This window comes from Artemia franciscana, chromosome 13 (genome assembly GCF_032884065.1).
Source record: "Artemia franciscana chromosome 13, ASM3288406v1, whole genome shotgun sequence".
Classification (NCBI taxonomy): domain Eukaryota; kingdom Metazoa; phylum Arthropoda; class Branchiopoda; order Anostraca; family Artemiidae; genus Artemia; species Artemia franciscana.
In genome coordinates this window covers 10,600,603-10,626,300 of record NC_088875.1, presented here as the reverse complement: position 1 = coordinate 10,626,300, position 25,698 = coordinate 10,600,603, and the positions used below count along the sequence as shown (strand labels likewise).

Genomic DNA, 25,698 nt, shown 5'->3' with positions numbered 1-25,698 from the left:
GGGCTCATTGGATTGGTAATTTGAATTTCTAGTCCCTCTTTAATAGTCAAAGTAATCTGAGGGCAGCTGCCTCCCCCCCCCCACACGCATTCTGTATTTTCTCGAAATACATCCAATAGAAATTTTAAATAGCTATTTTATTCAAAATAGTCCAAATATCACATAACAAGGCTTTTGGGGTTGAAAAATAACCCCAGAGCCAAACCAAGGGCTGTAAGTTATGTCCCGGGGGCATTTAAGGTTTTTATGGAAGGGATGGTTGTATAAACTTTAGAGAAGACTCATTTGGTTGAAAATTGGAAGTTCCAGTTCCCTTTTAAGGGTCAAAAGTGATGGAGGATAACCAGTCCCCCGCCCACGACGACCTCTCTTTTGCTCTGGGGGTATGTTTGGTTTTTATGGAACGGGTGGTCATACAAACCTCAGATGGGACTCATTTGATTTGAAATTGGAAGTTATAGTGCCCCTGTTCAGATTTTTGGTTCTTTTTAAGAGTCAAAAGTGATGGAGTGCAACTAGCTCCCACACCCCGACTATCCCTCTTTTTACGAAAAGCATCTGCTTGAAATTGTGAGATATTTATTTTGTTCAAAATAGTCTAAAGAGCATATAACAATGTTTCCAGGGTTGACACAACCCCCAGAGCCCTGGGGCAAGGGTTATAAGTTATGCCATGGAGGTATAAAAGGTTTTTCATTGGGTGCGTGGTCGTATAAACTTCAGATAGGACTCTTTTGATTTGGAAGTTATTCTACCCCTATCAAGAGTCAAAATGATTTGAGAGCAACCGCCCCCTCACCGCCCATCACTTCCCCAAACACCTCCAATCCAAATTTTGAGATATCAGCTTTGTTTGGCAGAGTTAAAGGGTTTGGAAGCCATGTCTTTGAGAATGACCTCCTCCACAGCCCTCAGGGCAGAAGTTGTAAGTTATGCCCTGGGGAAATATAAGGTTTTTATTGAAAAGGTGGTCATAAATAGTTCAGAGGGACTCATCGGATTGGTAATCAGAAATTCTAGTACCATTTTACAAAACCCCTATGCTTTCTAATGTCTTCACTTTTACAACTTTAATATATCTAAAATTAATTAATATTTAAAGAATAAATATGAGCATATGTATATTAAATTGACAATGCACATTCGTTTGTATTTTTTTCAGTAAAGCCTCATAGAAATCATTTTCCATAATCTTTAAGCCAATTTTGAATGAGCTTTGAGTAATTAAACTCACAAAACGAGTATTTTGCCAAAATAAATTAGCTATAAACTACCAAAACAAACCGAACAAATAAGAAAAAATAAATATAATTTTGGACAAAGAGACACACACACAAAAAAACCCACATACACAGACTACTAATACCAACTATGGTTCAAAAATTCTAATATATACAGTGGACATTTCAATAACGCCTCCTACTGCTTCTTCATTAACACTCAAACAATTTGGCGAGATTAATTATGAGATATGAAGAAAAATGAGTTTAGGCTCCCACGGCGTTATCAAAGCTAATAAAGTTTATCGTGAAATTGCGCACCAAAAAGTTTGTCCTACTCTCATAAGAGTTTCACCTTTTTAACTTTAGAAGAATTTTTCATAGCAAAGAACTGGAATTCACTAAAATATTTAAACAAGCATACACAATATGCCATTATATAGTATAGTATGCTTGACACAAAAAAAATACCACAGGGCCAAGGCCACAAAAAAACATACAAAAAAATTAAAAATATACCAATACAATTAAAGGCTTCAATTTAAACTTTTGATCAAAACAATTAAAACACAGAAACCCATTCAAAAACACTAATACAAACAAACAAAGAAAGTCATCACATAATACCCTCACAATGGGCTATACCCACACAAATAAACCGCGTCATATTTCTAGTAACAATAAAACACCCATTTGCCAAACAATTATCCTACCCAAGGCTCATCCCCCTCATCCAATCCAAAATTACCCATCACACTTCCTCAGAAAACGCAAAAAATTTCCGTCCCATTCTCCATCATCTCTTCCATCAAACCAACTTATTCCCCCAAGTGACTTAAAATTACTTCTACAAATACTACTCACTTAATATCCTCTCTAGATAGCCCAGCTTACACTAGAATACAAACCAAGAAAGTCAGGTGTTCTGATCTGGCACCCTCACTTCTGAATTCCCTGGTCAGCTACAATAGAATATGCCCGTTTAGACACCTCCACTACTTGCCTACCCCTACCATACCCTATATTCTATTCACCCAACATTCCACACGAATCCAAAATCCCAAAATATGTGGACACTTCTTGATGTGTGGTTCATTTGAAACTTTCCACAAGACTTCTGCTATTGACTGAAATTCGCAGACTTTCTTGAAAGCTCTATCTTTTTTCCGAAAGCAATAAAGTCAACAAATGTATGCGAGGAAAACGGTTTATTAACTTTGTGGACAGCTTTATCAACTTTATTGACGCCGTGAGATTAAAGGGATAAAATAGAGGGATAACATTAAAGGGATGTGTTATAGAGTGTTGGAGGAGGAGGTTTATTTTAGACTTGGGTTGAATGGAAAGGATTTTAGAAAGTTGTTGTTGGTGAGAGGGATATTTTGGATTTAGGGAGAGAAAAATTATGGGAATGTTTAGGTTGGCGGCCGGTCCCTACTTTTGCCAAATGTATGGATGTGTAAATGAGAATATCTTTCATTTGTTTGCGAGTGTGACAAGCTGTCTGAGTTGCGGAATGAATGTTTCGGAAGAGTTTCGGGAGCGAGTGTCGGTTAATCGAGCAGATGTCTGAGAGGAACGCGTGTGCTATTAAACTGTTGTGTCGTTCATACAGGGGTTAAACATAGGAAATTATGCTTTAGCAGATAATTTGTTAAGGTTTGTAGACATTCAATTTTATTTTAACCTTATTGTGCTTTTTTCTATCTTTTTTTCTTTGTGTTATTTGAAGTTGTGTTTTTTTTAGCTTTTTTGTTGTTGTATTTCATGTTTCGCTATGGTCCGCGAGCTTTTGCATTAAATTTTTTTTTTCTCTGCCTTGAAGTTCTCTTGCCCCCCCAAAAAAAAACCTTGAAATTTTCAAGTTTGTTTCTGAGCTAGTAGTTCTAAATTTCCTGTCCAACTTTTACGTTTCTGCGAAATGCTAGCAAACAGCTTCTGTAACTAACAATTCTGTTTCTACAGTCCCAACATAATTGTTTACTAAAATTATTAGCTAATAATTGGAGGATGGAATAAATTCCATAGCTAAGTCAGCTTTAAATGGATTGCATCTAGTTACATCGTCTTTTAATTAAAACATTTTTTTTTCAATTGTTAATTTACACCCTGAATCGTTAATTTACTAATCGTTATAGCAGCAGAACAATTAAAAAAAATGGTATAGAATATTTCTTACCCAGGGTGGAAACAGGTAAAATAAGGAGCATATTTGTACACATGAAGTGAATAAACCAAAACCTAAGGGTAAAGTCAACACCTGCAGTCTTACTAAATCTGTAACTGTACTATATCCTATCATAGAAATGTTCCTTGGATTTAAAATTGAAATTACCTTTGAATGTCATTTATATTTTAGAATTCCATACATCTTCTAAAAGATTCCTGTAGAATAAGGCATTTTTGGCTAATGTTGTACTGAAAACCATAGAAATTAAAGAGCGAAAAATCAAACGGTTAAAATTTCAACTAACATAACACCATTCGACGTAAAGCTAAAAATAACTCGCCCCGGATGACAAATATATGGATAAAATCCTTAAGCTAAAAACCCTACAATGACGAAAAATAAGGAATAAAGTAAGCAGAAAAACAAGGAATAAACGTGGCTTTATGCTAAGTCCAAAAGCTTAAAAAGCAAGGGGGAAATAAAGCTACTATTGATGCTAATGAGAAAAAAAACACTTTTCAACAAAGTAATTATTTGGGCTTTCTACTTTTGCTAACTGGATGGTTAAATTTTAGTCACGTTTTGATTTTGAGATAGTTAGCTAAAGTGTATATTTGAGTTTTGATTTTTTTGTTCTACTTTTATTTAATTCTTAAGTCATTTCGTTTTTTTCTTTGTTTTTCACCTGCTTTTCTTTTTATTCTAACTTTTATACTTATTTCAAGTCTTCGTTGTTTTTTTTTTTTTTTTTTTTTTGTTTTTTTTTGTTTTTTTTTTTTTATCACCAGGGACGCTTTGCTGTTCATATAGAAGAAACCTAAAGACCTATGTGTATGATTCTCATTCTTTTAGAAATGAATGGATTTGCTCATGGGTAACCTTACTTCCTTTTCTCCTTCTGTCTCTCTCTTTTTTCTTTTTTTTTGTGTGTGTTTGTGCTGTTGCATTGGTGATTTCTCTTTTCATGATATCTAGCCTAAAAATAATCTATTCATTTTTTGTGACATGGACGAAAAGGCGAATTCTAATAGTTTCTTGGAAATAGAACGACACCGTGTATTAACATCCAAGATGAAAAGTTCATTTATATTAGAAATAATGAAATAATCTGTTATGAAATAAACCAATCCCAAATAAATATTATCCGCTCGATTATGTCATACACCAATGCTTAAAATGAGTTTCATTATCTTAGTATCGACTTGTCACATTGTGGGACTGGTAATTTTCTGGAAATATAGTAGTCACAGGCTTTAGAAAAAGATTTTGGAATCCTGGTTAGAAACCCGCTCGACAGAGACCATTAGAAATACACATTTTGTGCCTGTTTGGTGGCTAAAAAGAATTCATAGATGCGTAAAAAATATTAATATATTATGTTTTTCTGCAAAAAAAGGAAATAGAAAAAAGAGGCATTAGCCTCCACAATCCAAACCGGCGGTCCTCATCTGTGTTTCATGCATTTTTAGCCAGGAAGTGTAATGGAGGTTGGTGCCAGCCATCCGGTTGTTGCTAAAAGTTTGAAACGGATCGTAGATTCTAGTAGTTTCTTAATACCCTGTTTTGACTGAATTGGAGCATTTGGCACCCTTTGAGGCGATTTCGATTTCTTCTCTGCATCAAACGCTTTCAAATCTACCTTTGTAGTATTTTTTATTGCCTTTTTAGATTTCACTTTCCTACTTTTCAAATTTACATCAACTGGCTTCTTCACAGTTTCATCACTCTTAGCCATAACTTATCTTAAATTTTGTTCGGCATTTTTGCACATTTTAAATCCTTAGTGTCATCATTTTTTTTTACTTTTGATGCGTCCTTTTTGACGGTTTGTTTTGAACTGATCACATTCTTTGGCTCCGGATACTGCTTCGGCCCGCTGGAGGTGAGCTGCGACAAACGCTCTGACACAGAGTCCTGCTCATCATCCTTTCTTGTTGGAACCCATTTATAGATGGGTCCCAACTCTGTGTCCCGTATTATTAAGCTGAAATCAAACCCACTGCCTCCCCACATGACTCTTTGCGAAATTCGCAGCAAATAGATCACTATTAATTGTGTATTGAGTATATTATTTTTTTTTCTCAGAGCCTGGTTTCACCCACCAGTTCTTAAATTTCTTCAGTTATCATTCTGGTTTTCGTGTTTAGTTGCACATCCTCGCAAGCAATCCTTTTTCTGCTGACTACTCAACTCCCAGCACAAAACCCTCTGGAGTAAAACACGTCTTTGCAGGTCCTTTTTCTATCCCTCCCTTTTAGAACTCCACTGTTTATACTGTTTATACTCACAAAAAGTGACATTTGAAGCGCTGCTAATTCTTTATACTGTATTTTAGCTTGAAATCTTCCATAAATGAATTTCTCACGTTGAAAAAAGCCCAACACCAAACTTAAGCCTCATTGGAGTCCTTAACTGGCCTTTGCTTTACTGTAGACTATAGGTGCCAAAGAGCTTCCCATTTGAAAAGTTTTGCTTTCACTACATATATTGATGATCTAACTTTTTTTTTCTGCCATATATCCATCATCAACTTCTTTTATAGAGCAAATCGTTGAATTGACAGCTCAGTTACAAGGGCCTCCAGGACGACCGGGACGAGGTTTACGAGGTCATCCAGGACCACAAGGTGTGACAGGACCAGTTGGCCCTGCTGGTCCTAGAGGATTCCCTGGTGAAAGAGGACTAACTGGTGTTCCGGGTGAGCCAGGACCTCCTGGCCCTGAAGGTAAGTCTTCCAAGATTTATTACTCCAACAAAAATTGACAAATTAAAAGCTTACGAATGGTAACTACAATTTAGTATCTTTTAAGATACTTAAATCTTACCTCTATGCTAAAAAATTCCAACTGCAGAGCAAATAAAAGGAAGAAGATGAAGCAAACAAATTTATTTTAAAGAAAGCATCGAACTATAAGCTTTAAGGCTTTAACAATCCAGTTAAACACTTAACGCATATTCAAAGTTGGAAGTAAATCTAAAATTAATTGTAATAAATTATAAAGAAAAGCGATAACTATATGTGTATATATGACAAGAAAAACCATCAAGAATGGAAATAATTAAAACAGAATCCAGAACCCGCACGACTGAGTTTCACGCAATAACTGAATTTTGTTTTTCCTCTGCTGCATAACAATACGCTTTACGCTAAAGCTTTTAATTGTTTTAAAAAATAGAATTGTGGCAAAGAATCAAACTTTAGCGTAAAGAGCGAGGGATTGCGGAGGGGACAACCCATTTCATATACGGAGTAATTTCTGTTCGTTTTAAGTTTTAATGTCACTCCTTACTTTCAGCTAAAAAAATTAGTTTTTTTTTATTTAATTTCTGAACGTTTTTGAATTAATGCATGTTTGGTTTTGGCTCTCCTCACATAAATTATTAAAATGAAATTTGTATATTAATTCTTTTTTTGGCTAAATGGCTTTCTCTTAGTTTCGATCAGACGATTTTGAGAAATAAAGGGTGGAGAAGGAGGTCTAGTTGCCCTCCAATTTTTCGGTTACTTAAGAATGCAACTAGAACTTTTAATTTTTAACGAATGTTTTTATTAGTAAACAAGAGCTAAGAGCTCATATGGCACTTGTGACAAGGCGAGAAGAGCTAAGAGCCAAGAGATCATATGGTATGAGCTCTAGCAAAATTCTATGAATCAATAGATTGATTTAAAAAGGAAAATAAGAGGCTTAATGCCGGTCAACATTTAAAATAAGAGCTCTGAGTCACAAAGTCCTTCTAAATATCAAAATCATTAAGATCCGATCACCCACTCGTAAGTTATAAATACCTAATTTTTTCTAATTTTTCCTCTCCCCTTTGCCCCCCAGATGGTCGAATCTGGGAAAACGACTTTATCAAGTCAAATTGTGCAGCTCCCTGACACGCCAACCAATTTTCATCGCCCTATCACGTCCAGAAGCACCGAACTCGCCAAATCACTGAACCCCTCCCCCCAACTCCCCCAAAGAGAGCGAATCCAGTACGATTCTGTCAATCACGTATCAAGGACATTTGTTTATTCTATCCACCAAGCTTCATCCCGATTCCTACACTCCAAGTGTTTTTCCAAGATTTCCCCCTCCAAATCCCCACAATGTCAAAAGATCTGGTCGGGATTTGAAATAAGAGCTCTGAGACATGAATTCCTTCTAAAAATCAAATTTCATTACGATCCGATCATCTATTCGTAAGATATAAATACTCCAATTTTCATGTTTTCCAAGAATTCCGGTTCCCCCCTCCAACTCCCCCGAATGTCAAAGGATCTGGTCGGAATTTGAAATTAGAACTTTAAAGCACAAGATCCTTCTAAATATCAAATTTCATTAAGATCTGGTCACCCTTTCGTAAGTTACAAATACCTCAATTTTCAATATTACCCCCCCCCCCCCAATTCCACCAAAGAGAGCAGATCTGGTCCAGTTATGTCAGTCACGTATCTTAGACAGGTTTCTACTCTTCCCATCCAGTTTCATCCTGATCTCACCGCTATAAGTATTTTCTAAGATTTTCGGTCCCCCCAACTGCCCCCCCCCCCAATTACGCCTGATCCGGCTGAGATTTAAAATAAGATATTGGAGTTACGAGGTCCTTCTAAATATGAAGTTTCATGAAGATCCGATCACTCCTTCGTAAGTTAAAAATACGTCATTTTTCTTATTTTTCAGAATTACCCCCCTCCGCAATTGAGTGGATCCGTTCCAATTATGTAAATCACGTATGCAAGACTTCTGCTTATTTTTCCAACCAAGTTTCATCCCAATCCCTCCAATCTAAGCGTTTCCCATCATTTTAGGTTTCCCCACCCCAAACTTCCCCCAATGTCACCAGATCCGGTTAGGATTTAAAATAAGAGCTTTGAGACACGATATCCTTCTAAAAATCAAATTTCATGGAGATCCAATCACCCGTTCGTAAGTTAAAAATACCTCATTTTTTCTAATTTTTCAGAATTAACCCCCCCCCCCCCCCAACTACTCCAAAGAGAGCGGATCCATTCTGGTTATGTCAATCATGTATCTAGGACTCGTGTTTTTTTCCCACCAAGTTTAATCCCGATCCCTCCACTCTAAGTGTTTTCCAAGCTTTAGATTTCCCCCTATCAACTCCCCGCCCAAGTTTAATCCCGATCCCTCCACTCTAAGTGTTTTCCAAGCTTTAGATTTCCCCCTATCAACTCCCCGCCCCCATCACCAGATCCGGTTGGGTTTTAAAATAAGAGCTCTAAGACACGATATCCTTCTAAACATCAAATTTCATTGAGATCCGATAACCCGTTCGTAAGTTGAAAATACCTAATTTTTCTAATTTTTAAGAATTACTCCCCCCCCCCAACTACCCCAAAGAGAGCAAATCAGTTCCGATTATGTCAATCATGTATCTGGGACTTGCGCTTATTTTTCCCATCAAGTTTCATCCCGATCCCTCCACTATAAGTGTTTTCCAAGATTTTAGGTTCCCCCCCCCAACTCCCCCCAATGTCATCAGACCCAGTCGGGATTTAAAATAAGAGCTCTGAGACACAATATCATTCCAAACATCAAATTTCATTAAGATCCAATCACCCGCTCATAAGTTAAAAATACTTCATTTTTTCTATTTTTCCGGATTAACCGGCCCCCACTCCCCCCCCCCCCAGATGGTCAAATCGGGAAAACGACTATTTCTAATTTAATCTGGTCCGGTCCCTGATACGCTTGCAAAATTTCATCGTCCTAGCTTACCTGGAAGTGCCTAAAGTAGAAAAACCGGGACTTTAGGTTTTCCCCCTCCAACTCCCCCCCAGTGTCATCAGATCCGGTCGGAATTTAAAATAAAAGCTCTGAGACACAATATCATTCCAAACATCAAATTTCATTAAGATCCAATCACCCGCTGATAAGTTAAAAATACTTCATTTTTTCTATTTTTTGCGAATTAACCGGGCCCCCACTCCCCCCCCCAGATGGTCTATACTCCAATTTTCATGTTTTCCAAGAATTCCGGTTCCCCCCTCCAACTCCCCCGAATGTCAAAGGATCTGGTCGGAATTTGAAATTAGAACTTTAAAGCACAAGATCCTTCTAAATATCAAATTTCATTAAGATCTGGTCACCCTTTCGTAAGTTACAAATACCTCAATTTTCAATATTACCCCCCCCCCCCCCCAATTCCACCAAAGAGAGCAGATCTGGTCCAGTTATGTCAGTCACGTATCTTAGACAGGTTTCTACTCTTCCCATCCAGTTTCATCCTGATCTCACCGCTATAAGTATTTTCTAAGATTTTCGGTCCCCCCAACTGCCCCCCCCCAATTACGCCTGATCCGGTTGAGATTTAAAATAAGATATTGGAGTTACGAGGTCCTTCTAAATATGAAGTTTCATGAAGATCCGATCACTCCTTCGTAAGTTAAAAATACGTCATTTTTCTTATTTTTCAGAATTACCCCCTCCGCAATTGAGTGGATCCGTTCCAATTATGTAAATCACGTATGCAAGACTTCTGCTTATTTTTCCAACCAAGTTTCATCCCAATCCCTCCAATCTAAGCGTTTCCCATCATTTTAGGTTTCCCCACCCCAAACTTCCCCCAATGTCACCAGATCCGGTTAGGATTTAAAATAAGAGCTTTGAGACACGATATCCTTCTAAAAATCAAATTTCATGGAGATCCAATCACCCGTTCGTAAGTTAAAAATACCTCATTTTTTCTAATTTTTCAGAATTAACCCCCCCCCCCCCCCCAACTACCCCAAAGAGAGCGGATCCATTCTGGTTATGTCAATCATGTATCTAGGACTCGTGTTTTTTTCCCACCAAGTTTAATCCCGATCCCTCCACTCTAAGTGTTTTCCAAGCTTTAGATTTCCCCCTATCAACTCCCCGCCCAAGTTTAATCCCGATCCCTCCACTCTAAGTGTTTTCCAAGCTTTAGATTTCCCCCTATCAACTCCCCGCCCCCATCACCAGATCCGGTTGGGTTTTAAAATAAGAGCTCTAAGACACGATATCCTTCTAAACATCAAATTTCATTGAGATCCGATAACCCGTTCGTAAGTTGAAAATACCTAATTTTTCTAATTTTTAAGAATTACTCCCCCCCCCCAACTACCCCAAAGAGAGCAAATCAGTTCCGATTATGTCAATCATGTATCTGGGACTTGCGCTTATTTTTCCCATCAAGTTTCATCCCGATCCCTCCACTATAAGTGTTTTCCAAGATTTTAGGTTCCCCCCCCCAACTCCCCCCAATGTCATCAGACCCAGTCGGGATTTAAAATAAGAGCTCTGAGACAAAATATCATTCCAAACATCAAATTTCATTAAGATCCAATCACCCGCTCATAAGTTAAAAATACTTACTTTTTTCTATTTTTTCCGGATTAACCGGCCCCCACTCCCCCCCCCCCAGATGGTCAAATCGGGAAAACGACTATTTCTAATTTAATCTGGTCCGGTCCCTGATACGCTTGCAAAATTTCATCGTCCTAGCTTACCTGGAAGTGCCTAAAGTAGAAAAACCGGGACTTTAGGTTTTCCCCCTCCAACTCCCCCCCAGTGTCATCAGATCCGGTCGGAATTTAAAATAAAAGCTCTGAGACACAATATCATTCCAAACATCAAATTTCATTAAGATCCAATCACCCGCTAATAAGTTCAAAATACTTCATTTTTTCTATTTTTTGCGAATTAACCGGGCCCCCACTCCCCCCCCCAGATGGTCAAAACGGGAAAACGACTATTTCTAATTTAATCTGGTCCGGTCCCTGATACGCTTGCCAAATTTCATCGTCCTAGCTTACCTGGAAGTGCCTAAAGTAGCAAAACCGGGACCGACAGACAGACCGACAGACCGACAGAATTGGCGACTGCTATATGTCACTTGGTTAATACCAAGTGCCATAAAAATATACGTAACTTAAGAATTAACTTACGTAACAAACTTTCATAATCTTATATTTTTATTATGTATACGAGGGGGTTTGTACCCTCGTTAATACCTCGCTCTTTACACTAAATCGTAAGTTTTGTCCCAATTCTTTAAGAATGACCCCTGAATCAGAAAGGCCGTAGAATAAATAGTTTAAATTACTAAAAATACTTTAGCATAAAGAGCGAGGTATTTATCTCCTCCTAAATACCTCGCCCTTTATGCTAAAGTATTTTTAGAACCCCTCATTTGCGTAATAATCTCTGTTCGTTTTAAGTTTCAATGCTACCCCCTTCCTTTCATTTGAAAAAACGTTTTCATATTTATTTTTCATTGTTTTCTTATAGTAATGCTAGAAAATCCTGTGCCCTTTTTATTGAATTTTTCTTCCCCCATGACAGATTCCTCCAAGGAAATATCTTCCAACATAGCCCCCACCCCCAAACAAAATAAAATCCCCCTGAAAACGTCTGTACACTTCCCAATAACCATTACTATATGTAAACACTGGTCAAAGTTTGTAACTTGTAGCCCCTCCCACAGGGATTGTGGGGGAGTAAGTCATCTCCAAAGACATAGTTATTATGGTTTTCGACTATGCTGAACAAAATGGCTATCTCAAAATTTTGATTTGTTGACTTTAGGAAAAAAATGAGCGTGGGAGGGGGCCTAGATGCCCTCCAATTTTTTTGGTCACTTAAAAGGGCAATAGAACTTTTCATTTCCGTTAGAATGAGCCCTCTTGCGACATTCTAGGACCACTTGGTCGATACGATGACCCCTGGGAAAAAGAAAAAAGAAAAAAAAACAACAAACAAATAAACACGCACCCGTGATTTGTCTTCTGGCAAAAAATACGAAATTCCACATTTTTGTAGATTGGAGCTTGAAACTTCTACAGTAGGGTTTTCTGACACGCTGAATCTGATGGTGTCATTTTCGTTAAGATTCTACGACTTTTAGGGGGTGTTTCCCCCTATTTTCTTAAATAAGGCAAATTTTTTCAGGCTCGTAACTTGTGATGGGTAAGACTAAACTTGATTAAACTTATATATTTAAAATCAGCATTAAAATGCGATTCTTTTGATGTAGCTATTGATATCAAAATTCAGTTTTTTAGAGTTTTGGTTACTATTGAGCCGGGTCGCTCCTTACTACAGTTCGTTACCACGAACTGTTTGATCGAACGACCTCAAATCTTTCCCGAACCAGAGTTTCTTGTGGTTTAAATAAGTAGCAGATATTCTAATATAAAAACTTCTGTGCTGAAACCTATTTCCATAACAGGTAATGACGTAAGGAATGGGACTATCATATATCCAAAAATTAGAAAATTTCAGGAGCTTGAATTTAGGTTTGAGGAGGGGGGGGTGTACCCGGAATCAAATTCAAGGTTAGTCAAAAGTTTAGCTTCTGAAACGTTACGAGTATCTGCAAATCAAGAAGTGTTTCCTCCTGGCTAATATTGTCTCGGGATTATTCTTCCTTTTTAATAATGCTGGAAAGATTCGGGTATGCATAGAGGCAAAAAGGAGGCATAGGTAGGTTTTCTAGACTATGGCTGTCCATGATTTCAGCTTCACGTGTCGGATGTTTTTTTTATAAAGAGTGAAAATACATAGGATGAAACTTCTGGCTGTCAAAGGACGAAAAGGTACGAAAGAATATATCAAATGCTTTCCATGGGCATTCAGTGAACTGTTCGTTTTTACTGTTTAGCTCGCTGATACAGAAAGCGCTGATCCGCCCCTTCAAAACAGTGAAAGTGTGACGCATAGACACTCGGTGAGCGAGTTACAGTAGCTATTATTGTCTGTATGAGATCCTCTACGTACCAATGTCATCGGCGTGGTCATTCATCGTAAACAGAGAACAGTGTCATAGGTATGGCCCAAAGGCCCACGACAAAAATCAAAATTCGGTCACCACAAAAAAATTTGTTAAAGAGTACATCAGTTACGAGAACATTTATCGAAACGTTGAAGTTACGAATTGTTAAAAAAAAGTAACATAAATCGGTGTATAGCTAGGAGAATAACGCTGTGACCTAAATTAAATCGGTGTCAGCTTTGGAACTTTTGCAGCCTTTTCTCTGTGAAATGACTCCAAAGATGTTGAAGAAGCTGTCTACTTTCGCCATTTAGCAAATTATCCAACAAACATTATCACGAATGACAGGTGAAGGTGAATAAAGCTAAGCCGATTGTTTTGAAAACCCTAAATTATATGGGCGAAAAGAAGCAAATGTTTGCACTTTGGAAAAAGGAAATAACTGACATCATAATGAAGATACAAAGTATCCTCTGTTCTGCCGAAGAATGGCAAATCACTGACCCGTGATTTATTGTTTTAGAGGTAAGCTACTATCACAAAGAACACAGACCGGAAACTCCGACATACGCTCAAGCATGAACTGTAGTTCTCACACTCTTCCATCTTCGAATAGAACTGTCTATTTGGCAAAAAAAAACTATTTGTTTCTGCAAAAAAATTTACAATTTGAAACAATCCTTCTGGAAAGATTATATTGCCTTCAGTATGTGCTAAACAGTACTATCCTTCAACATCGTTTGCGTTGGGGCATGTTTCCTGGACTAAAGCGTTCGGTTGCAGCAAAAAAAAAATTCACGATAAACTAATTCGGTTGTTCAGTACCCGGGTAGACTCTTTCTAATGGGTCTAAAGTCAGAGCAGAAACTTGCTGATTCCAGTAGGAAAAATGAAATAGGGGACAAATATCTGTTTTTGTAATACCTCATTCCTCCTACTCCCAAAAATCCAAAGCCATAAGAACATAATAATTATATGTTCAACAAAGTATCTTTGTTTATTCTAAAAGAGGAGAAATTTAGCCTCACCCCTCGGAGCCCAATTAAAAAAGATGTCAAAAAAAGACAATATAATTTATAGGATTTCCTAGGGTACTGGGACTAGATTAGTAGGCTGCTTCCTCCATTTTAGAGCTCAAAGAGCACCTGTCCGGTTATTGAAGACCGGGTTTTAGTGAGAACTAATTTTTCAATGAGTTTATTGCTAGATGAATCAGGTCTATTGAGTTTCTGTGATTTTACTTACTTTTTCTGCTTTGATTACTCCTAAAAATACTACTGCGTTTCTTGCTAGGATGGGTTACCACTGCTCTATTTTGTTTATTTGTGGGTCTTGTGTATTGCCCAAGTTAAGACTTTAAGAATAGACTATTCTTAAGGGCTTATTCATCAGATTCCTTGAGCTTCTCTGCTATATTCTTGTATCTGATCCTCTGACACTAAGAGTGCATTAACAACGTTGTATACTAAATTTGTTCTTTTACTTCAGTTATTCTTAAAAAAAAATACTGTACTACTTATTATATATCCAATTTATTCTTACTCATTTTGCGGGTCTTATTAGTTCCAGTTTAAACTCTAAGAATCAATTTCTTTAAATGGATTTTCATTGAGTCTACTGAATTTTGATATTAAAAAGGGGTCGAATCCCTTATATATTTTTTATTCGCTTTTCCACTTTAATCATTATGAAAAATATTATTTTTTTCGGTATGTTTTAGAATTTCGTTTCTCTTTTTCAGGACCTCAAGGACCAATGGGATTAAAGGGTGATCGTGGTGCTCAAGGCGAAGGCTATGAAGGTCCAATGGGTGCAGAAGGAAAGCCAGGTAAATGAAACAAAGTTTAGCATTACGATTCTCGTACAAGAGAGAAAGGGCTTGTACTAAAATTTAATTATCAATAATCATTATTCTCATGAGACAATACCTTGAAACTCTTAAGCAGCGTTTCCTGAAGTGTTTTATCCCGGGGCGTTATTTGATTCAGTTTTCCAGTTTCATTTTTCAGTTTTCACTGTCATTGCCCCCTCCCCCACGATTTTGACAAAAATACGACAGTGGTGTTATCTGCACCATTTGGAGTACGAGAAGAGTTTCAGGAACAGGTGTGGAGCCGTGTCTCAGGTTAAAATAACAATCAGAGAGCTGCCCCCCTTTTCTTATATTTTAAGCAAACTTAGATCATTCTCTAAGAAAAAATCTTTCAAAATTCTCTAAGAAGGAGTACTTTCTAGGTTTTGAACAAGTTTACATCATTCTCTACGAAAATATCTCTAGAAATTCTCTAAGAAGGACCCTCCATAATTCTAGGATCATTTTGCTAAGAAGCGAAGAACCGCTTTGTCTGGGTTTATAATACCCTTCTAAAGCATTACTTAGAAAGCAGGTGCATACCAAGCATAAGAAATTTCTACTAATCGATTTTCCCTCTCAGCATCTCAGTTATTGCAGTCATAGGAAACACACAATCAATAGCTTAATCATTCTAGTAAGCGGGACATGGGAATTCTCCACGTGTGGAATAGGTCATTTCATAGAATCTATTTTCTGAACCATAATATTAGAAATAGATTGTTGGTACAGCTGTCTAAGGCGCATTTCCATTGGATGGAAATGGTCCTTTTGAATCCTAATAGGGACAAAAATCATTAGAATTTAAAGGTTCCCTGAAAATAAAACGTCTTGAAATAAAAAGAAATCCCGAAGAAAAAAAACTCTTAAAGTATTATGTATCAACGATGTGTGTACCCTCATTATGTAACACCCACATGTATGTCTTCCTCAGTTACAAGCGGGGATCCTCCACAGGGGCATGAAGAAACAAGTCACGTGTGAATGCGTCATCATTAACAATAGTAAACATTCCCTATTACGTAAGAACTAAAGAATTCATGAAGAAAAACGCCTTAGAACACCTCTTGGGATGTCTTGAAACGCATTGAAAAACGTCTAGAACGTCTTGAAGAGAAATATCTTTAAAAACGCCTCGGGATATCTTGAAATGTCTGGAAGAAAAAAAGTCTTTAAAAAAACTTCCCTGCTTGATTAGTGGACTCTAACACGTCTTATTACGTAACACCCCACACCCTGTTACGTAGTAACCAAATTAAACCCTCACTATTAGGTAAAAATCAAATTAAACCTTATTCCCGTGTTGTTGCCAATAAGACACCTGTATCTCTTAGAAAAACATTCTCTATGATGTAACAAACACCTACTAGCTGTCGTCTGAATGATGGGATAGGGATTTGTTTAAAAGCAGGGCTGTCGTAAGTGACGGGATATGTGTGCTGTGAAATCCATGGATATGTGTGTTGTGGAATGCATGGATGTGTGTTGTGGAATCCAAAAAGGGGATACTACTAAGTTGGTCCTCTAATCAAACAGATTGAACATCTTTCTCATGATTACTGTTAAAACAAGGTGCAATCAGCATATCTATCAGCTATAAAATTGGCAGTAGGTTCGATGGGTGGTCCACTTTAGGTCTCAAATCACGCAAACCGAAAATTCTTGAGTGACTGGCTGGTGTAAGGACTTCTGTTTTACACACCCAGCTTAAGGTACTGACACACCCAACATACGATGCTAATACCCATACCAAGATTTTGGACATACCAGTGACATCAAGTAGATAATATTATTATCGTATATAATATCGCTATACAATTGTCTATTCTTCCAGCTATTACTGCACTACTAACTCTTTGACCAGCCTACTACGTAGAAAAACTCTACCATTTAAGCAACTCGAAAAGTTCATACCAAACTGCACCTAAACACATGATATAATTATGCAAGTTATAAAATTTTGGAATTCAAATTTTTACCAGAAGGATTGGGTACAAGAAATATTTTGAAGCTAATTTGAATATTAAAAGTATCTTGATAAATCTGGAAGTCATTAAAATAATCTTATTTAAAAAGAATATGATGCCTATTTCTATTTATTTGTGGGTTAGTGGTTCTTCCTTTCTTTCGAAACGATGAACTTGGGATACGAGTCTAATAGGTTACTCTGGTCATGCTGAGACATACAGATTTAAGCAGAACATAGATCACATGATCCTAGGTGATTGTGACTTGAGACTGTGGAAATGATACCCAAAGGATTTTTCTTTTATTTGTGATACAGTCACAATTTTGGTATCTGTTAAAAAACTTTTAAAATTAAACTCGTTTAAATTTTTAGGTCCTCCAGGTCCACCAGGCATTGGTCAGCCTGGTAAACAAGGCCTCCGAGGAGAGCCCGGTAGAAGAGGAATGCCCGGTGTGAGAGGTATTCCCGGAGAGCCTGGACCAGCTGGCGTGTGCAACTGCAACATGGCACCAGTTTCTTATACTGCTGGAAATGTGAAGGGACCTTAAGATTCGAGTTAGTTTAAGCTATAAACGTTTCTGTAGATGGTTTTATTTGCTTATTAGGAAGGAGCACTGCCTTTTCGTGATTTCAGACTGATGAATAACTAAATTACATTGGATTAATTAAGTAATTTTTTTTAATAGTTTTGTTTGCTCTTAAATTTGACAGAATGTGAAGTTTCAAATAAAGTTTTATTTACGTCTTAAAGAAGGTACAGCAGCATAAAATGAACCACGATTTGCATATATTTTCATTTTTTGTAATTTACAGTTGGTATTAAAAAACACAGTCAGTGTCTTCCCTGAATATCACCGGGAACTAAAATAAACCTCACTAAACCAAGTAAATCAGGTTAGTATTTAAACAATGACACTGAAACTAATCCAACTACACGGTAGCGTCAATTCGCGGAATTGTAATGGGGGACGTATTTTAAAATGTAGGAGGGGGAGGAGGCAATTTTGTTGTTTTATTCAGTTTTTCGAATGAAAACCCTTTTATCAAAGATAAGACTAACTCACACACAAGGCCTTACCCAGAGGGGGATAAGGAAGTTTGAGTCCCCCCTTCCCAAAACATTTGTCCGATTCGTAAAAACCTAACAAAAATGTATATAAACAAATTTTTGGTACGTTATTTAAATTTTTTTGTAAACCATCCCCTCCCCTCGAATAAAAATTCTGGATACGGATCTATTAACACAAAATTTCTTTCTTTTAACTGGTAGTAGGTGAAGAGCCAGTCTTGTCCATACTAAGGGGAGATCTGGAACTAAATCAATCTTGATGAAAATTAAACCTTCAACTTCAATATTTTGTGGAGCCCTATCGGGCAGGTTTTAACCAGCTATTCAAAGAAATTAAAAAAAAATCTAAAAAAAAACTTAAAAAACAAATTCTTTAAACTGGTGCATGCTTCGCTTTTTTTGTATTTCTAGTACGAGTTTTAGGACAATTTAGTAGCAATAACAGTAGATTAGCTATCAACTATGAAGAATCAAAAATGTATAATTTTCTTATTACACAGCTTATTTGTCAAATATTAAGCCTCGTTCAGGGACTATTTACACTGCAGAGCATTAAGAGTTAAGGTCGGGATATATATAGCAATTTTAAAGATGAAAGCTGCCTACGGGCCTATTTTATGCTAACCTTTGAACTGGGAGTTCTTTCTAGGTTAATACTTTTTTGAGCGTTTTTCCAGCGGGGACGTAGTTTACTATGAGCCAAGGGTTTCTCCCCCCCCAGACCCCAGTTTTCCCCCTCCTGCTGAAATTTAGTTTGTATGCAAATCTTGTCAAAACTAAGATAAGCCTGCATAATTCAAGCATCCACAGAAGCGGGTCAGTTTTCGTTAGTATATCTTTACCTTTATGGTACTACATGGCTCATTTTCCAGTCTTAAATTGTCATTTTCACTTGATTTGGGAAAATTAGCTCCAACTTTGTCCCCCCCCCAGGATTTTGACGAAATTACGCTACTGTTTTCCAGCTTACATTTAAGCTGGATAGATTTTTTTGTAATATATTGGAATATTTTAAATATAAAATTTGTGAAGTCACTTCATTTAGTGTACTTCTTAATGGCTGGGCAAAGAAAACTGTCCTAGTTAAGCATCTGTTTAAGGAATTTAAAATAATTTACCAAGAATATGTTGCCTTTTCTATGAAAAATCTATCCTGACATTCGCACATGACCACTATTAAAATTCTGAGAGAGAGAGAGAGAGAGAGAGAGAGAGAGAGAGAGAGAGAGAGAGAGGGAGAGAGAGAGAGAGAGATCGCTATATTTAAAAACTATCATAGCATAGCTAAATTCAGTTTTTTTTACAAATTCTTACATTTAAACAAAAATCACACACTACGGCTCAGCATTGAAAATCGATGTGAAGAAAGGAACAAAGGAGTCGGCGAAAAGATTAGTTCGTACTTTACGGGGTAGAAGCTTATTTTGTAACCAAGTTCAAGTATTGGGAGGGCCTAGTTCGGGTAGTAGGGATCGGTGGCTTGTATTAGCTAGGACGGATTTTCCAAATTGCATTCAGTTTTCGCGAGGGCTTGATCATAGTACTTTTTTATTGGCTTAATCATAGTTAAGCATAATAGTCATCCAAGCTTACTTCTTCCTGAGTTTATCGTTATAATTCGAAATTTATCACAATACTGAATACTGCAACCTATTTAGTCTGACATTTATAATTTAAATTTAATTTAATTTATTTAATTTATTAATTTAATTAATTTATTTAATTTATTTATTAATTAATTAATTTAATTTATTAATTTAATTTATAATTTAAATTATAATTTAATTTAAATTTTCTTCCCCAGTCAAACAACTACACTGTCGATGTGTCTGTTCAAGACACAAACAAGAAATAAATCTGAAAATGACAAAACAAGACACAACAAGACACAAACAAGAAACACAAACAAGACACAAACAAGAAATAAATCTGAAAATGACAAAACAAGACACAACAAGACACAAACAAGAAACACAAACAAGACACAAACAAGACACAAACAAGAAATAAATCTGAAAATGACAAAACAAGACACAACAAGACACAAACAAGAAACACAAACAAGACACAAACAAGACACAAACAAGAAATAAATCTGAAAATGACAAACGGTCCTTTACTTTTTTTTTCTACGCTGAAGACACCTTGCTCTATATGGGTGAAATATTCGTTTGATTTTGTTCTCTTCGTTTTCTACTATTGGGCATTTTACGTTTCCCTTTTCGCTTTCATTTTACCCGTTTGTCATTATCAGATTCATTTCTTTGTCTTGTCATGGCTGGTCAGTTCGGCTTTAGATTACTATTTATCTTTTATCAGCATATTATTTATCAGTTCGACTTTAGATTATAATCACCTTTAGATTATTTGTTCATGACACTTATCTTGTTGTGACCTTTTAAAATTGTACTAATTATAAGAAAATCGAGCAATTATTTAATCCATCTGTAAAGGATGATATTCTCAATTTTCCTTTGAAAACCCACTGTGATAAATAATAATAAAAAGTTAGACTGGGAATGAATAATTAACTTCTGTAGTATGACCTGGTATGGATAACGTGTGAGTAACTACGATTCAGAATGCTGAGAAGGATTGTTTCGTTAGAATTTTATTTTGGCACAAAAAAACGTTACAAATAAAATAACTAGAATAAATAGTTAACAACAAACATTAGAAATTATCTAGGAACAGTCCTAGCACACTAGTAATTCACCAAGTAAAACCAAAATCAATAGAAAAAAAAGAGTTAAACGTATTAATCAGGCAATATTTTCTGCATAATTCCTTGTGCTTTTAATTTCTCTTGTTTTAAAAGTTCTAGCCTATCAAAATGCCGTTGCTAAGTAACAAACTAGAAATTAGGCAGAATAAAATTTAATTATCGAAACTATTTTTTATTATTGCAAGTAGAAGCAACAGTCTTTTCTTGAAAGTTCAGGGAATTTCTATCCTTTTTTTGTATTCGGCCATACCACCATAAGTCATTTTGTCAAAATGCCAAAAACAAAAGTCAATAATAAAATAACGAACCATCTTTTAGCACAAAAAGGTAGATAAAATTAGTCAAATCCTGTGAATGAAGCAATTCTGTCATTATCTTAATTTCAATATTTCTAATTAATATAAAAACAATTAGCCATTTATATAATTTCACAATATCTCAAGGATAATTAAACTTAGCTGCCCCCCCCCCTTCGCGTATTTAGACATGACTACAAAAATGACAAGAACTGATTTTGGCAATCTTTTAGTAAAGATGACGAATTGAATAAATCATCATAATATAATAAGAGACTGGCTGTAGAGTTCTATTGCTATTTGAATTAATATTTGAATATTTCATTAATAGAAATATTCTATCTAGAATTAAATAATAGTGTGCTTCTATCTATAATAAAGCCTGATTAATGACTTAAGGTATAGACGTACTTATCTAGACTCTAGACTTGCGTTCTAGACCAATTGAATAAATCATTATAATATAATAAGAGATTGGCTGTTGAATTTCATTGGGTCTTTGAATTTAACTCTAGAAACGATATTTCAATAAGTGAAATATTCAATATAGAAATACATTGTAAAGTGGTTCTATATATAAAAAAGCCTGATTAATGATTTACGGTATAGACTTACTTGTCTAGATTCTATATTTACAGTCTAGAATAAGTCCTATCTATAATTAAGCCCGATTAATGACTTACAGTCTAGACTATCTAGGCTAGTACACATAGTAACATAAAACATTTTTATACATGTCTTCTTTCAGCAGCATTTATAAGGCTTGAAGAAAGCTTTAAGGGGCAAAAAACTTTCAAGAAAATTTATCTCGTTTTGTGAACCAGGGAATTCGAAAATTTCCAGAAAAAAATCAATTTTGTGGATGTAAATAAAGACTTGAGAGCCAAAGTCTCAGGCGGACGACCGAGTTTTAGGATTGACACTTGACCGACAACTCTCCTAGTTGAATTTCGGTTCGGCAGCCGGATTCCCCGTCTACTTAATAAAAAAAAAACGTCTTCCTTTGGCGAATATTGAATTTATTTCTACTTTGGAACAATCTGCTTTTCTGGCGATCAACATCGTGTTTGAATTTAGCAGTTGCTACTGCTTATGGTAAGAAACACAATAGTAGGATGCATTTTATATTGCTTATACTATTATTTGTTCATGTAGTGCGCTTATAATTAAGAACTTGTCCGATTGCATCAAATATCAATATATTGTTTAATTTCCAAAATACACAAACAAATACTTCCTCCTTTTATGTTACTGAAAAGAAACTTTAGAGCTTTAAATTGTAACTAGGTTTTGGACTCGTTAATTCTGCTCTGGCAGCCGGATTTCACATCGTTCGACGAAAAAAAACGGCTTCCATTAGTATGAATATTCAGCTTATTTGTGTTTGAATTAGATACGAAAAATCCGTTTCTCCAGAGGGAAGTCGCGTTTACACTTAAAAAGAGATACCTCTTTATGCACAGATAATATCCTAACCGAGTGGATTGGTGCGCTGGATTTAGAATCCTTTGTCCGACAGGGCGAGGGTTCGAATCCTACTGTAACCAATTATTCGGTTTGGAACGAGGGCAGTGGCGTGGCTCTGTAAGCTCAGCCAGAGCTGATCCGGCTCTAAAATGGTACCTAGAGAAATCTGGGTAAGGTAAATAGGAAGAGTGTACGAAAACATAGGATGGCTGGCCCCCATCCCCGCATTGCACTTCCTGGCTGAAGAACCTTGAGACGGAGTTCAGCACTGCCAGTTCGGACCTTAAGGGTCTAGTGCCGCATCCTTTACCTTACCTACCTACCAGTAAATATGTACTATTGCATTCTCTTTTCAGTGTGTCTAAAACATTTAATAGAGTTTCTACATTTTTTGATGCGGGCGATTTTCTAAGAAAACCTGAAAAAATCGCTTTTCATCAGACTTATCATTCGGATTTCAAATATTCGCGTCGTTCGGTCCTTTTGCTGGACGAAAAGTACCGCCCTCAGTCACAACTTAGCTTAGTGACTGCATATATTCCTTTTCCTTTATCGAATATACACCCGAAAGTTAAACACCACTTCCACGGAAATAAGACTCAGAATCTATAATTGAGGCTCTATGGTGCACCCTATAAGATAATAGTATAGCAATTATTCACTTAAATTAGCATTTTTAGTCATTATTAGAAGGCTCCTCTGGAGTTCTAGATTACTATTAAGTTAATACAAAAAAGAAAAGAAAAATGTTAAAAACAAGTCGCGCGTCCAATCACCAGTTCAGTTGTACAGCAGTGACCGCAACTAAAGCCGTAATTACCGATTACAAACGTAACATCATACAACAAAAATATCGATTGTTACAGTATTTTTTGCACTAGCCAATAATATCATTTAAAACTAAAAGTATGAAAATAAGGCAAAGTTTAAAGAGAAATACAGTATTCGCAAATCAAAACTGAACAACCACAGTTTCCTTTAAAGGCAGAGTCAAAACCAGAGACCATTCAAACTAAAAAGATCACCATTTGGGAAATTTATTTGAGAAATTGGAAAATTGAGAACTTGAAAACCAGAAAATTGAAAAAATGCCCCCTTGCAGTGAAATGAAAATCAACAGACTTCAATATTTAAATTTCTTACAATCTGTCAGGTGCAGCCAAGGCCGTATCCAGGGGGAGGGGGCTGGGGGTTTTAACTCCCCTCCCGAAATGTTTGTCCGACCCGTAAAGACGTAACAAAAATGAACATAGACAAATTTTTGTTGCGTTTTAAAAGTTTTTTGTAGCCCCCCCACCTCCATAAAAAAAATCCCCGATACAACCCTGGGTGCAGCACAAACCTACAAAAATGAGCAACTTGTAGCGTCTTCGGAGTTTGTGAGGGTAATAAAATTTTCTTCATCATATTATCTATTTCTTAAACATGGATATAAGCAGTATCCCACTCAGGGGGGGGGGGCTGAGGGGTGTAGTGACAAAATTCAAATTTTTTTAAAGAGAACAAAGGATGGATAAAACTTTTATTAATCACTATTTCAAAACAAATACACTGCAGTATTCCCGGTTTTCAATGCAGTAATCCACAGATTCAGTAAAGGCGGAGATAAAACTAGAAACTGCCAAAATATCAACAGTATGATTTGTTTAGTGGAAATCGAAAAATGCGCCCCTTGCTATGTTATGCAAAATAACAGATTTCAATATTCAAATTTCTCTTATTAATCAGTCAGATACAGTACTAACCTACAAAAATGAGCCATTCATTATATATTTTTTAATTTTCAACCACAGGTTTAACTAGTATACCACTTAGGGGGGGGGGGGAAGTGACAAGATTAAAGGTATTTCTTAGGAAAACTGAGGATGGAGAAATCCGCATTAAATCATATTTTTAGATACAAATTCTATGAATGTTTACCTTTACGATGGGGGTAAAATAACACAACCCCTCACCCAAGGTTACGCTCATGATTTGGTTACTAGTCAACGGAACAGTAAGTGGATGTTTTGGTTCAACCCCTAGTTTGAATGATCTTTGGTGGGAATAAAAACTATGTACATAGCAAGCATAGATGAATTATGAAGACTGATTCGTTACAAGAGAAACTATTTACTTTTCAAACAAAACTGAGCAAACAAAATAAAGCCTTCATGTGAGCGAACATTCAATTTTCTTCATAGTTGAAAAATTTGTTTCTCCGGCCTCCAGAATTACATTAAAACAATAGTTCCCTCTTCATTCTGCTGTGGTGTGTTATCAATATTACTTTAGGGATTGGTATTTTTACAAAGCATTTATTAAGGACGATGAAAAAACTTCGCTCTCAATCAAACAAACAAGCCAGAACTTCTGTAAATATCTTCCTTAGTTTTTCGCTTGACAATTTTCACCATCTTCTATCAGAGCTCAGGTTAAGCCAAAAGACTGTTTTTGGTTGCCCCTCAAGGTCGAGGTTCGATTCTTGGTTTCACCGGTTTTTTTTTTTTTTTTTTTTTTTTTTTTTTTTTTTTTTTTTTTTTTTTTTTTTTTTTTAAGGAAGAGGGGTCAGTGGCGCGACTCTATAAGCTCAGCCAGAGCAACCAAGCTCTAAAATGGGCACCTGGAGAAATCAAGAAAAGACAAACAGGAAGGGTGAACGAATCCACAGGATGCCTGTCCCAAAACCCCGACGACTATCCCACTTCCATGCTGAACGGCCAAAGGATGGACATCTGCACCGTCGGTTTGGACTATGTACTTTTGGTTGCTATGGCAGCTTCGATTTAACTGATAAGAAGAATGGCGGTGGGCTCTCACATTGTGACCAGTCTAAAACTAGAATTTTGATCATTTTTCCTCCGTCATAAGTCAATACACCCGGTAAGAGACGCCTGGAGATAAAGGCAGACCGATCATTTGCCTCCTCTCATGGAAGACCTAACTGTACAAAAGTCTAAAAGTTCGATTTCTCCGGAAAAATAGTCATATTTTACGAAATCGTTTTGACCAGCTTTCCTCCCCCCCCCCTTCATTCTTCAAAGACACTTCTAGGGCTTCTCTCCACCCCCAAAAAATTATGTAGCAACCAAGCCAATAATCATAGATGACCATCAAAACTAGAACCACGAGAAACGGACTTGATCCTGGAAGGCCAAAGATGAAACAGCTAACAAATTGCTAATCCGATTATTTCGTCTTTACCCAGAA

General features: G+C 36.5%; 1 protein-coding gene across 1 annotated transcript in view; it reads left to right on the top strand.

The window, feature by feature from the left end:
• The window catches only part of LOC136034504 (collagen alpha-1(I) chain-like), a 104,926-nt gene extending 87,221 nt beyond the window's left edge, over positions 1–17,705 (top strand). The window contains exons 20-22 of the mRNA XM_065715723.1: positions 5,933–6,115; positions 14,873–14,959; positions 17,325–17,705. Coding sequence (XP_065571795.1) covers positions 5,933–6,115; positions 14,873–14,959; positions 17,325–17,500 — 446 coding nt within the window. The 3' untranslated portion in view covers positions 17,501–17,705. The remainder of the gene's footprint in view (positions 1–5,932; positions 6,116–14,872; positions 14,960–17,324) is intronic.
• Positions 17,706–25,698: the final 7,993 nt, after the last annotated feature.